The 14,633-nt window shown below is 41.1% G+C and overlaps 1 protein-coding gene across 3 annotated transcripts in view; it reads right to left on the reverse strand.

Moving 5' to 3' along the window:
• ULK4 (unc-51 like kinase 4) overlaps positions 1–14,633 on the reverse strand; it is a 250,082-nt gene that overhangs the window by 165,004 nt on the left and 70,445 nt on the right. For all 3 annotated transcript variants that reach the window (XM_054729835.1, XM_054729834.1, XM_054729836.1), the window contains 6 exons: positions 13,177–13,298; positions 12,487–12,543; positions 6,718–6,769; positions 6,521–6,615; positions 1,341–1,392; positions 1,102–1,246 (listed from right to left, as the gene is read on the reverse strand). In XM_054729835.1, the coding sequence (XP_054585810.1) occupies positions 1,102–1,246; positions 1,341–1,392; positions 6,521–6,615; positions 6,718–6,769; positions 12,487–12,543; positions 13,177–13,298 (523 nt within the window). The remainder of the gene's footprint in view (positions 1–1,101; positions 1,247–1,340; positions 1,393–6,520; positions 6,616–6,717; positions 6,770–12,486; positions 12,544–13,176; positions 13,299–14,633) is intronic.

Raw genomic sequence — 14,633 nt, forward strand, 5'->3', positions numbered from 1 at the left:
CAAACTGCTCCTAAAGTGGGCAAACTTCAGATATGAAGAGATTTTACTGCAAATTCACATCCGTGCTAACAGCTGTTACTAAACTGGGCAGTCCTGTTGGAGGAAACCCCTCCCCACTATCGGGGGACAGCGCAGGTCCTGAGAAATGCTTCCCTACAGGCTGCCAGATAGCAGCTAGCCAGAAGACATCTTTTAAAAATCACACTTGGCACAAAAGTCTCCTTATTAGGCGTTTGTCAGGAAGATGTTTATGATTATGTATAACCAGTTTGTAAGTGTAAGATGGCACCAAAAGCATTAATCCCATGACACAAGGCTCTAAGCTTATATTTACCCACATAAGTACATGCCATTCACACACTGTCACATGTGCCCCTCAATGGCGGGATACACTCTGAAAAATGCGTTAGGTGATTTCGTCACTGTGCGCACATCGGAGTGCACCTACACAAACCTAGGTGGTGTAGCCTGCTGCACACCTCAGCCAGAGGGGCAGCCTGCTGCTCCCGAGCTGCATACCTTATAGAACGCTCCTGCACAAAACAACGTGAGGTCAGATACCTGTAAGCATCCTACTGTGTGTGTGCTATGTAATGGAGTAAAAAGGAAAAAGATAACCTCTTTCTGATAATTCCTACATTACTTATTCCACCACTCCCTATCTGCATCTAAACTTAATTTCCATTACAAGAGTTTCGGGGGAAGGAAGATTTCCATCTCTATCATTTCTGAGCAGGGCCCGGGAAAGTCCCAATTTCATCTTCCAGTAGTCTTATCATGTTGACCTTGAATAATAAACCTCACCGCCGCCCCCCTACCTCCACCCAGCCATAAACACCTTTACCTCTGCATAACCTCAGAGTCTGTAGGAAACAGGAGAACCTCTAAATGGATATTTTTCAACATAGGCAGAGATTCTCCTGGGTCCCAGGCAGTGTAACAGTTACTGCCTTTGGTCCTAACCTCCTTATGGTGAGCACATAAGCACGTGGACATGAATGTGAGGACAGGGAGACCCCAAGGCCAGTGGTGCCCCTCATCTGGCCGCGGCATCCTGAGTGGCCCACACCGCTCTGGGCGAGTGCAGAGCACGGTACTCACTGGGGAAGGAGGACATCTCTAATGAGAGCCAGAAGGTTGCTGTTGGAGTCGATGGGCGCAGCCTCCTTGCCATCCCCGCCCTCCTGGTTCACCAGCAGAGATGTGGTTTCTGAGAGCAACCGCAAGCTGAAGAGCCTCCACTCCACTTGAAAAGAAAGGATGCCGAGAGCGTGACTCCATGGAGATGGAATGGAACCGAATGTGTAACCGATGGAATTCTGGGAGATGTGGTCACTTACCATTCTGGCTTTGAACCAAGGAGACCAAGGGTGGCAGGATATAATCAACAACCTACAAGAAAAGGTATTCAAGACTCAGTTCAGACCTCCGTACACAGGGACTTGATAACAACCACTATCTATGTTTTTTTGTCCACTGACAGAATCACTAATCAAAGGTGTGGGAAAAAAGGCAACAGCTACATTTATCCTGGATCTAAAGTCTGCATGACATTTAATAAACCACCAAGCTCACCTAACTGAAAAAGTCCCCAGGTCAAAATGACATTACGATCATCAAAACCTTCAGGGTTCATGAAAAGAACTTTAGTATTTAAAGCAAAATCTGATTGGCATGGGTTGACATTAAACCACCAAATTAATGTATATATGAGCTGGTGATCATTACTCAAGTTGAAGATAAACGATGATCAAAATGTTGGGGGGAAAAGAGATATATAATCTTCATGTTTTGTGAAATACATCAAAGAGCTATGACAAGTTAATCCTGGTTATTTTTATAAATAGATACAGAAGATGTATATCCACTATACAAAACAACTCTATGATTTCCTAGTAATATCAGACAGAGCACAATCAAATATGGTTTGAAATCTCCAAAATAAGCTTTCTCCGCGGGCCGCCCCCCCGCGCCCCCCGCCAAATAAAAATGGACAATGAAGAAAGGACAAATCACGCCCATGGTCTAATTTTGAAACCTACTATCTCATTTGATGAACTGTTTTGGCAACAACAAACAAAATTCCTACCTACACTGATAAAAAGGCAGGAGAAACTATTCACAGCCCAATACCACCACCTGGCTGCCCAAACCAATGAAATGATGCCCCGCACAAGCAAAGCTCACCACACCGTGCCCACCACATCAGCACGGCCCCTCCTATCAATAACGCAGGATGGTACCTGACAGAGCTAAGGCACGGGCTTTATTTCAGAAGGAATTCTCACGGAGACCCAAGGACAGGAGGAGAGACAAGAACCGGGATCTTAGAGGGGATATTAGCCTCTGAAACTAACAGCTGCAGCAAACAGGAAACACAGCCTGCTGAGGAGAGCCAGCCAGATAAACATAAAATCTCACACTAACGGCTCATTTATCTCAGTTCATTCCATTAGGTGTGTTTCTGTACTTTAGGTGAAGCAATTCTGTAATCATTTTAGATGTATTAGGATTAAGCAATTAAGAAAATAGGCTAATGTTGCTAAGAAACCAGAATTTTTACAAAAGAAGAAGGGATATGCAAATATGGAATGGGGGAAGGCAAGAGAGAACTATGTGGGGTGGACTAGATTTGAAGACCCTGGTGTGAATACATGATTTCAACATATATACTAGTACGTGTATATACATACATGTATATAAGTGTGCATATGAGTGGGTTACATGTGTGTTCATAGATGTATATACATATATACTTCCCAGCTAGAACTCTAAGACAATAAATTTGGAAGGGCCTAGAAGCTAAGACATCTCAGGAAATAGCACCTTAGTTCCCTGAGTATGGTCTCTAATGCCATTTCCCACCGAAGGGAACCAAGGGCTCCTCAGAGAAAAGACTGATTCCAGGGCCAGGCCAGGGTAAGTTACAAGCTGAGCCAAAAATACCGCGTTGTGCCAGAAAGTACAGAATAGCTCAAAAAATGATGGCCTTTCTCACAAGGACACATGAGCCTACTTGAAAGGGTTTTTACACTGACCAAATCTGCTATACTCTGAGCACCAAAATAATTCTAGTCATGAAGCCATTGATAAAATCAGGAATCTGTGATAGACAGAATGCTGACAGACAGACGTCCACATCCCTGAAACTTGTTGATTTGTTACCGTACACAGCAAAAGGGATTGTACAGATGGGATTAAATTAAGAGTTTTGATCTGAGGTGTTCATCCTGGATTACACAGGTGAACCCAATGTACGAGCAAGGGTCCTTATAAGAAGAGATGTGAAGACGCTGTGCTGCCTGCTTGGAAGATGGAAGAAGGAGCCATGAGCCAAGGAATGAAGGCAGCCCCTAGAAGCTAGAAAAGGCCAGGAAACAGATTTCCCCTTAGAGCCTCCAAAAGGAAAACAGGGATGCTGACATCTTGATTTCACCCCCAAAGACTTAAAAACCTACAAAAAGGCAGGCTCTTTATAACAATAATAATAATAACAACAATAATAATAATAATAACAATAATAATAAAAGATATTATGGTTTAGTTTATTGTTTTAAGTTAAATGAATTGAAATATATTTTAGGCCACTTATGTATATTACCACCAGAATTTTCTAATAAAGAATCACCTTTATTTTTCCCGTTGCTACCATAACATATTTTGGAACCCCCATGAATGGAGCAAATTCTCTGTACAAAGCAAATGATTATGGTATTTCTAACTGCTCTGTAGGCCACACTGATGATTTCCAACTCTGAGGCACTAAGTAGTCTAAACTCTGGGAAAATCTGAGTTAAGCACTTGTGCTCGGCGAGAATTAAATGCATGCAACCGCTTCCATATAACAAGTATTGATCAGTGGCCTTGAACACAGTTTGTGCTAACATTTCAAATAATGTTATGCTCCTTGGGATGCTGAATCCTCAATTTCATGTATCCCGGTCATGCTCCAGAAGTGGTAATTAGAGGATTTCCCATGAGTTACAGCATTAAGAATTCTTTTATGAAGCCCATAAGTTGCAATGACACCGTTCCTATCATAATACACACTGTAGTTTCAAGGATTATTATGATAGCATCTCATGATTAGAAAATAAACTACTGAGTGTCTATTTAAATGTAAGTACAGGTATTTGGAACTACTAGATCACAAAAATTATCCATGGGGTTATTGCTCATTAGAGAAAACAATCAATAAGCAACGCTTAAGCAAACACTATCTCAATGGAAGACTAAGAAATCATTACCCAGAAAGTGATCATAACAAACAGCGTTTCTGCTAATGGTGGGTATTATTTGGATTAACTCTCTCACTGAAAACAATTTAAAATGCCAGATAAAATATAAAAGAACAAAACCTTAAAAATACGGAAGATCTGAAAAGACAACGGGGAAACTATCAGACCAATTTCTGAATGAAACCTTTAACCAGAGAGCTGAGCTGAACTCGCCTCTCAGTCTGAGCATTTGCATCCAATTATCTTAGCACCAGGTAGTGACTGCCCTGGAGGCACTTACCAATAGTGCAGACACAGGGCTCTGGGAGGGCCCGCTAGGGCGAGAGATGGAGACCGAGTCCAGGTCTTCTCTCATGCGGAGTTCTGTGAGTCTCCTACCCTGGGCCGGGCACCGAGGAGCGGGGATTACACTCTCAGAGTAAGCGGAACCAGATCCAGGGACCACCCCTCCGCATACGCTCCCACGCCAGGGAAATGCTGAGAAGGCTGCCCTAGGAAGTTAGGATCTCAGACTCCAGTCTCAGGGACTTGCAAAAGGGGTGCAAATGACCTTCGTCTAAGGAGCCCTGACTGACAGAGCCCAGGACAAGCCTGAAGCCTCTTGGAGGAGGGAACATCCACACTCGGCTCCCAGGAAGGCCCTGGCCAACAAGCAGTGAATGTAAAGAAGGTCTCCGAAAACACAAGACGATTTGTACACAAACAAGATATGATGGAACCACAGCACCGCACAGTCTCCTGATACTGGAATGATCATAAATAGTGTAAAACAACTACATCTAACAAATGTGAGTAAATACATCACAGACTAGGAAATACGCATAGGGAACAGAAAATTATAAAAAATATAGGGGAAAAAACAGATAAGCAGAATTTCTAATAATAACAAAACTTCTACACATGAAAAATAATCAAAATTAAAAACTCAATGGCTATATTTAGTACCACACTGGACATGGAAGACAGAAACAGAATTATCCAAAATATAAACAAAGCTATCCAGAATATAACCCTAAGAGAGAAAAATGATGGAATATATCAAAAATACAGTGAGAAAGTTTAATGTACACATGACCTTGAGTAGCTGAAGAAGACAGAGCAAAGGAAAGAGAGAATAGGCTGAGATGATAACTGAGAATTTCCCAGAAATTATGAAAAAGGACAATCCAGATTCAAGAGGCACAGAGAATCCTAAGCAGGATAAATAAAAGCAGGTTCACGTTTAGCTAAATCGTACTGCATCTACAGAAAACCAAAGGCCTTCCCATCCTCGCCTCCAAAAAAAAGTCGTAAAAGGGGACAAGGATCAATGGGGCAAAAGGGGACATTTGTAATACTTTCAACAATAAAGATTTTAAAAAGCCAGGCCAGCATGGCTCAGTGGTTGAGCATTGACCAATGAACCTGGAGGCCATGGTTTGATTCCCAGGTCAAGGCACATGCCCGGGTTGTGGGCTCAATCCCCAGTAGGGAGCATGCAGGAGGAGGAGGATCAATGATTCTCTCTCATTCATGTTTCTCTCTCTTCTGCCTCTCCCTTCCTCTCTCTGAAATTAAAACAAGGACTTGAACAAGCACTTCATATAAGAGTACTCCCAAATGGCCAAGAAACATTTGAAAAACTACTCAGCCTCATTAGCAGTCTTGATCATACAAACATTTAAAACTATGACGAAATACTGCTAGATACCCATCCATTACAAAGTGTGAAGTAACAAGAGTTGAAAAGGATGAGGAGGTCAGGTACCGCACTGCCGAGTCAATGTAAACTGGCCCCACCTCTTTGGAGAACACTATAGTATTTTGTGCACCAGCTGAGTTTACAGATATCCTAGCCCCGTGGTCGGCAAACTGCGGCTCACGAGCCACATGTGGCTCTTTGGTCCCTTGAGTGTGGCTCTTCCACAAAATACCATGGCCTGGGCGAGTCTATTTTGAAGAAGTGGTATTAGAAGAAGTTTAAAAAATTTGGCTCTCAAAAGAAATTTCAATCGTTGTACTGTTGATATTTGGCTCTGTTGACTAGTGAGTTTACCGACCACTGTCCTAGACCCACTGATCCCATTCCTAAGTATGTACCCTAAAAGTAGTGCATGCTTATGCAGAGCGAAACACATGAACAAGAATATCCATCAATATTTGTAAATGCCAAAAACTAGGTACAACCTAATGTCTATCAAAAGTAAATAAATCATGACATATACATAGACTCAGATTTCTACAATATGCAGAATTCCCAAGTAAATGAAAAAGCGTATTTTTTAAAAGCTGCCAGGACTGACCGTAGAGCAATAGTCCTTCAGTAAAACAGGATACTGTATTATTGCTTCAAAAGCCGACAACGTGATCTTGATAAATTCTTCCGATGCCATCAGTCCTAGAAATACAGGTAATTATGCAGGTGTTTGTTTACATGTTCAAAATCACAATATCAAAGTACCTCAGTCAAGGATGTAAAATGTCTCTATGGTCTACTCACCTATGGCTCCTTCTATGTTAGTTTCTCCTGAGTCTATAGACTTAATATGACTCTGTGAAAAATAAAAATACTAGTGAGTGGGGATTTCAAAATAACTCTGAAATAAAACATAGATAACAATTTGCCCCCAAACCACCTACCATTCTTTTTTTTTTTTAATATATTTTATTGATTTTTTTACAGAGAGGAAGGGAGAGGGATAGAGAGTTAGAAACATCGATCAGCTGCCTCCTGCACACCTCCCACCGGGGATGTGCCTGCAACCAAGGTACATGCCCTTGACCGGAATCGAACCTGGGACCTTTCGGTCCGCAGGCTGACGCTCTATCCACTGAGCCAAACCAGTTAGGGCACCACCTACCATTCTTAATGAAACAACTCGTGGAAGGCATTAAATACTATACACAAATTATGAACACCATAATCATCATTTTAAATTATGATCATCTGAAACAGTATATATACATTATTAACTATCATCATTTTTAAAGATCCCAATCACCATCGATGAGACTTAATGTTGGAATAAATTCAATAGCAAGATAAGTCCAGAAAGGACAACCTGCAAGGGTGAAGGTAATCCAACTGATACATAATCATTCCCAACAGCAGCCACACTCGCTCACCAGTAGAGACGTCTTTTGACTTAAAACTACCCAAATGTCTGTGGTTTACTAAGAAAGATAAGACTGAACTGTGTTTATGCCATGATCTTTCCTGCACAATTTTAGAAGAACCCAGAGATAAAGCACAAATACAGATGTGAACAAAAAGGAAACCGCTGGCACAGGTTCCCTTTGGGGAAGGGAAATGCTGAGATCGGGTGGCGTGTTTTCACTTTTCATTTCCTGCCTTTCTGCACTGCTGGAATTTTCTAACCATGTGTGTGTGTTAATTTTTTTCTTTCTAAATGTCCATCAGAGTACTCTGACTTCTTTTACCTTTTTTTCTTCCTTATACCTCCCCTGTTTGGTTTTTTTAAGTCCCTACTTAATGTTTCATTGATTTACCAATTTTAATGTCTTGATATGTTTCTTCTTCTTCCTTCTTAGTGTGGTGGGAATTACTCAGGTGACAGTGAGGACAGAGTAGGAGGCACTGGAGATTCAAGGCGAGAGGGAACTTGTAAAGGGTCACGTAGGTGAGCGTGCAGGTACATAGTGACAGGAAAGTGAGCAAGATGCACCAGTCTGCAGAGAGGGTGCACCTGTGATGAGCAGTCATGAATTTAAAGTGAGACGAGCTACTCGCATGGTGTTCTTCTCTAGCTATATTTAGCCCCTCACAGCAGGGGTGGATACATGGAGAAGTGAATCGAACCAGGATTAGGCTCTGCCAGAGGAGGACAATGGAGAAAATGGAGGAAAGGGAGGTACAGGTGAATCCACGGCAGGGAAGGGGGCTGGAACTCTAGGGAACCCTAAATTGAGTAAAGACCAAATGCAGCTGTTGGGCCATGAGAGGGCAGGATGGTGAGTGGAGAGTGGCAAGACCAATTAAGTCTCAGAGGAATCAAAGGGCTGTTGGAGGTGGGGAGCAGAGGCACTGAAAATTAGGAGTGGTGGCCAGACAGTGTGATGCTGAAAGTAAGTTCATGGGTGTAGGCCGCTGTGGAAGGGAAAGACAAGAAGGTGGAGGAGGAGCTGAGAGGCTGAGTGTTGGAGGGCCCTCCATAGGGATATCCAATTCTCCAAGAATGGTACCAGGCGCAGCATGGAGAGACTGACGGTGGCCCGATGAAGATTCTGAGGAATGAGGGGCAATGACCAAGAAATCTGTACATGAAGTCTGCGTCACAGCACAGGGGTAACACAAGCTACTTTCTGATGGCGCAAGCTTCAAAGCTGCGAGTTCTAGCAGAGGAGCTAAAAGGATGAACGCCTCCCCACAGATGGGCTCATTGGGTGAAGGAGTGCAAGGCAGAAAATGGCCCCATCTAAAGGGAAAAATGGAAAGCTATGGCTCCAGGGCAGGCAGAGCCATTCAATATCATTTAGTACTACTTCCAAGAGGCTGAAAATAAGTTCCTGTAGCAATTTGAGTATATGAATTCAAGGTTTGTAGAAAAGGGAGAAAAAACTCATAACAAGAACATTTGTTTGGCAATGAATAATTATATAGTATATTCTTTTCAAATATAAGATTGCATTCTGCTTTATTTACTGCAGCTGAAGTAAAAAAATCAATCAACAAAGCAACATTCACTTAAAATAAGAATGTGCAGAAGGCAGGAAGTATGTCTTTTCTTTGAATAACTATCTCAGTGCCAGGCTAAGTAAAGATTCACGAATGATGGAGTTTATAATTATATTCTTGCATGAAAATCTATCAAAATAATGTTATCATTTCTTTTTCCTCTCTTATTTGAAAATTTGGATTGTGATGCCTTTTTGTAGAAAACTACGGTAAAATCAACCACACAACCATGACTCTTTTATAAACTAGTGAGGCCAGAACTTAAGAACAAACACAACAAAGTTCTCTTCCTCAGCTCATTCATCGAGAGCATCTTCAAAAGGACAAGAGAAACACGGTGAACATCAGGTTAGTACCCATCATGGGTTCCCGAACATATTTCCTCAGTGTCATCACCTCCTGTTTCCCAGCCCAATTCAGTGGAGGCCCAAAAAACTACCGTATTCACCATGGAATTTCCCCATCGCACCTGCGCAGATGCTTTACTGCTAACAGTATCCTTAGGTACGTTATTTTACTGAAGAGGAAAGCAAGTATGATGACACACTGCTTCTGTCAATAAGAAGTGAAAACAATTATCAGCTGTATAGCCCTCTTTTGCCTGGAGCCTTTGAAAACTTAATAATGGTTTACAAGTATCCTGCCAATTTTTTTTTTTCCAAATACTAACCTCTTTTAAATATAAGAAGACCAAAACTTCATTTTACTTGGGGGCAGGGGGAGGTTAATTCCTATACGCATGCCTCCATATATAAGAAGTATCCTAAATTTTTCTACCTAAAAAATAAAAGATGTCCACAGATCAAAGAGGCAAACCATGTGCTGGTACCAGTATAGAAATGGAAGCCAGTGGGAAGCACAATTCCAAAGCCCCCTCCAGCCTGCTCCTTTAGGACCCTTTTAATGAGGGGAGATCACACCAACCTTGACTGCCGTCTCCACACCCACCTGAGGCAGGCCAACAGCTCCTGCAGAGCTGCTATAGCAGAAGCCTAGAAAGTTCTTGGCAGCAAGTCGCTGCTACTGGATAGTTACAAAAGGTCGACCAAGTTTGAATACTTCAAATTAAGGCATATTTTTAAAATATGAAAAGATAATAGACCTGCCATAGTACATACAGTAGCTACTCAACCAGATAAATCTTGAAAAATACAGAAAACGTTATTTACCTACAGATAGACCAGTAAGGCTTCCCGAACACGATGCTTCCCGAACATGAATGGAACATGCCACCAAGACAGAGACACCTTGTGCTCAGGATAGTTTCACAAAGTCGTTCTAAGGACTGGGCTACAGATATGTATAGCTGTGCAGCCCAAACAAAGCCTCTCAAACAAGTTTAGGAAACTGTTGTTTAAACAAAATTAAAAAGAACACTATTAAAGCAGAAAACTCAAGAGGTTTGCTAACCGGCACTGTGAATTTCTAAAGGGCTCTGAGACATGGGAGGAGTTGACTGTGCCTCTTGGTATCAGTAGGTCACTACTGCCTTGAATAATATCTCTGGCGTCTTCTGGATAGATTAGGAATCAACTTCTAGAAGCAACATCCAACTTCAATGGCTCATAATAACGTGCACAGAACTGTGTGAGTTACTACTTCTCTCCCTTTTACTAGTATTTCATCAGTGCCTACACACAGCTAAGGCCAGATAACAGGTGTGATAAGAGAAATAACAAAAGAATTCTGGGAATGGCCCAGATCTCATCTAGGAAAATATCCTGAAGAGAGCCAAAAGACCTTTTATTGGCCGAACCTCCCTCTACTTGAGTGACATTATAAGGAAAAAAACTGATAAAAATTTTTCAATATCATAATTATCCTTGAACCAAGTAAGTTACTTTCTTATTTTTAAATATATTTTTATTGATTTCTGAGAGGAGGGGAGAGGGAGAGAGAGAGAGAAACATCAATGATGAGAGGGAATCATTGATCAGCTGCCTCCTGCATGCCCCCTAATGGGAATCGAGCCCATAACCTGGGCATGTGCCCTTGACCAGAATCGAACCTGGGACCCTTCAGTCTGCAGACCGGTGACGCTCTATCCACTGAGCCAACCAGGTAAGGCCAAGTAAGTTATTTTCCATCCCTTAAAAGGGCCTCCATGAAGAAGCCCCTACAGAACACCCCCCACCCTCACAGAGTGCACCCCATCTGAGAGAAGGTTAGGAGACCTTTCCTCATTGTGTCTCCTCCCTTGTTTCTGAATTACATGGAGATGAGTTCTCCCCTAAAACACATGTAATTCCCGAAGGTCCATAAAGACCTTTATGTTGGAGACACTTGGTAGTTCTCTGAAAACGAAAGTGTACTTAGTGAATGCAGGCAGAGAAAAGCACTACCCTTGAGAAAAAAATAAGAGAATGAACACAGGGACAGTGACACCTGTCCCAAACAAACACTGGGCCACAATATCCCAAGGTGGGCTCCACAAGCAAAATTACTATTTTCACGCACTGATATGGAGTGCAATGGGATTATAAATACAGAATTATAGTCAGGCTACAAGGATACCCATATTGTACATAGAAGCAGATTGAAGAGCAAATTGAAGATGGTGGTAAACAAAGTTCTAAGAATTTGCAAACTTATGAGTGTATAACAAAAATTATGTACTTTGTAGAATTTGGATTCGGGGCGCTAGGGTGATAAAGATTTGAAACTGAGCACAAAAGGACCCCACTGCATTGCCTACACACACTTCTTACTACAAGTCAGTGACCTGCACCCAACATCTGTACTTCAAAACATCATTCTTCACCCTATGATGGACCTTCTAGAAAGTTATATTCTCACTTGTGGGTGACAATCCTTTTTTTATTAAAAAAAACAACACAATAATAACCTTGAGATGTTTGCTTCATTTAACAGACACCTCTGCAGCATTTTGAAAAATCTCAGCTCAGTGTTCATTATAAACATCAAAGCAAAAGTGGAGGAGCTGCGTGACCAATGCTTAGCTTTCCCTCTGAAAAGCTCCCCATTTTATGGAGGATACACACTGTCACTCTGCCAGGCAAGGGCAAAAGACAGCATAATTCACAGGCCACAATCTGAACACAAAGAGTATTTTTTGTGAGAAAAAACTAGAATGAAAGATAGCACACTGATTTGTTTTTCATTGCTACCCATCTCATCAAAATTAAAGAAAAAGTTAAATTAAGCTTAACTTAGAGAAGTGCCATCATAAAAAGTGACTGCACATGATTGGGCAAGGTAAGCCAATGTAAATAATAATGACAATATATCCCCAGCATTCCCTTTTCACCAGTTTTATTATTTAACATTTTCTCATAACGTGTAATACCAAAGTGGATAAAAGTGTTTGCTATGGACTTACTTCCCCTACTTGGGGCTGTCTGTGAACAACATACATTATCAGGAGAAAATGTATTTTTCTCCAAATGTCAAATTTTATTACAGTCAACAGATAAAAACAGAAAAAGGTCGCTTCCCTAGAGACAAATAAATACCATGAGAATTTTTTAATTATCTCATTCTGACACCAAATTCCACCAACAGTAGAGACAGCCACATTTTTATTAGGGACATGAAAAATTCAGTGTTACTCACAAGAATGGTTCCGTAACTGAAAAGGAACTCTTCCGTTACAACTCGAGGTCGAAATACCTGTATGGTGAGAGTTTCCATAGATTAGATCCTGAAAGTCATGTACAAGGGGAAAAAAATGAACATGTTTTGTCTGAGTTGGCGTTTCTCAGCTCCAGTTTACAAAGAAGGTGAGTCACAGCCCTGCCGGTGTGGCTCAGTAGCTGAAAGTCAACCCATGAACCAAGAGGATGCTGGTTCGATTCCCCATCAGGGCATATGCCAGAGTTGTGGGCTCGATCCCCAGTAGGGGGCATGCAGGAGGCAGCCGATCAATGATTTTCTCTCATTGATGTTTCTATCTCTCTCTCCCTCTCCCTTCCTCGCTCTCTAAAAACAAACAAACAAACAAGCAAAAAACAATAAAAACATATTTCTCAGTGGATAGAGCGTCGGCCTGCAGACTGAAGGGTCCCAGGTTCGATTCCGGTCAAAGGGCATGTACCTTGGTTGCGGGCACATCCCCAGTAGGGGGTGGTCAGGAGGCAGCTGATCGATGTTTCTTTCTCATCAATGTTTTTAACTCTCTATCCCTCTCCCTTTATCTCTGTAAAAAATCAATTTAAAAAATTTATTAAAAAAAAACACAACACATATTTTCTTAAAAAAGACGGGAGTCGCCGTCATATTATTTTCCTCTGGATAAGATCATACCTGGGAGGTGACGAGGTGAAGCACCACGGGCATCAGGGGGAGACACAGCTTCAGCTGCTTCGCCTGAACTGTGGACGGGTGTTTACGACCGGACACATTAGCCAGGGCGGCGAGAATGTCACCTGCAGAGGTGCAGATCACGGATACTCAGGGACCACCGGTCATGGCTGGAAGACTAGTAAGATTGCTGAGGGAATGAACCTCTACAATAAATGAAGTGGACAGAAGCTGAGATATTACTTACAAATACGGAGACTATAACAAAAAGCTGTGGCTTCTAAATCTCTCACCTAGAAATCTGAGTTTATAAATAGCATGGTAGAGTGGGGGTTTTAGAAATAATTTTCCTTTCTTTTTTTTGTGTGTGTTTTCCTAATTTCAAGCATAAGCACCTATTACTTTGGTAAACAAAAAAATATATATTAAAGATGATAAGTGAATAGATTATAGATCACAATTTCTAATAATAGATGAAAATAAAAACAGATCAATTCATAAAACTTCTCATTGATCAGTCCAATAATAAATAAAACTTGTATTGTGGATATTTGAACCTTATCATATCTTAAACAGAATGAGTCTAGTAGTAAGAAACTAGACTCACAAAGCCTTCAGACTGAAGATTAAAGAAAGGTTACAATCCAAAATAAATTTTGAAATGTTCTATTTTCAGTCATTAACAGGCAAAAAATCTCCCATCCCTAACCAGTTTGGCTCAGTGGATAGAGCGTCAGCCTGCGGACTGAAGGGTCCCAGGTTCAATCCCGGTCAAGGGCATGTACCTTGGTTGCGGGCACATCCCTAGGGGGCAATGTGCAGGAGGCAGCTGAATTATGTTTCTCTCTCATCGATGTTTCTAACCTTCTATACCTCTCCCTTCCTCTCTGTAAAAAATCAATAAAATATATTTAAAAATATATTAAAAAATCTCCCAAAGTATCAGTAAGAAGCAAAGAGGCATATCGTTCAGCCATGAAGGTATTTCCATTACTCTGACTTCATATCATGAATTTCAGAGTCTATTTTACCATAATGGGTGGGATCAATTTAGCAATAAACATTCCTGGTTTCATGCTACATCAGCTGCAAAAGCATGGAATGGAATTTAAACTAAATGTAAACATCCCTTAGATCTTAATTTCTGCAAATAACAATGAAATAAGGGATTCGCTGTAATAAACATCTTTTGCAAATCACTATTAGATATTTTCTAATTTTTCAAACTATAGAAAATTTTACATTTTAATATTGAAAGCCGTGAATATTAAATGTTAATGTTTATGCATTCCTAAGTCCTTTGAACAATAAATAAATCTGTGGTTCTCATCTAAAAGAGTAAGTTTTTTAAGCAGAGAGAAATTTGAGCAAGGCTACCCAAAATAAGAGCGTAAGTCCAATTTTGAGCAATAAAAATGCTTTTCTTTTACTTATTTTTCAAAACCACCTATTTACCATAG

This window comes from Eptesicus fuscus, chromosome 18 (genome assembly GCF_027574615.1).
Source record: "Eptesicus fuscus isolate TK198812 chromosome 18, DD_ASM_mEF_20220401, whole genome shotgun sequence".
Classification (NCBI taxonomy): domain Eukaryota; kingdom Metazoa; phylum Chordata; class Mammalia; order Chiroptera; family Vespertilionidae; genus Eptesicus; species Eptesicus fuscus.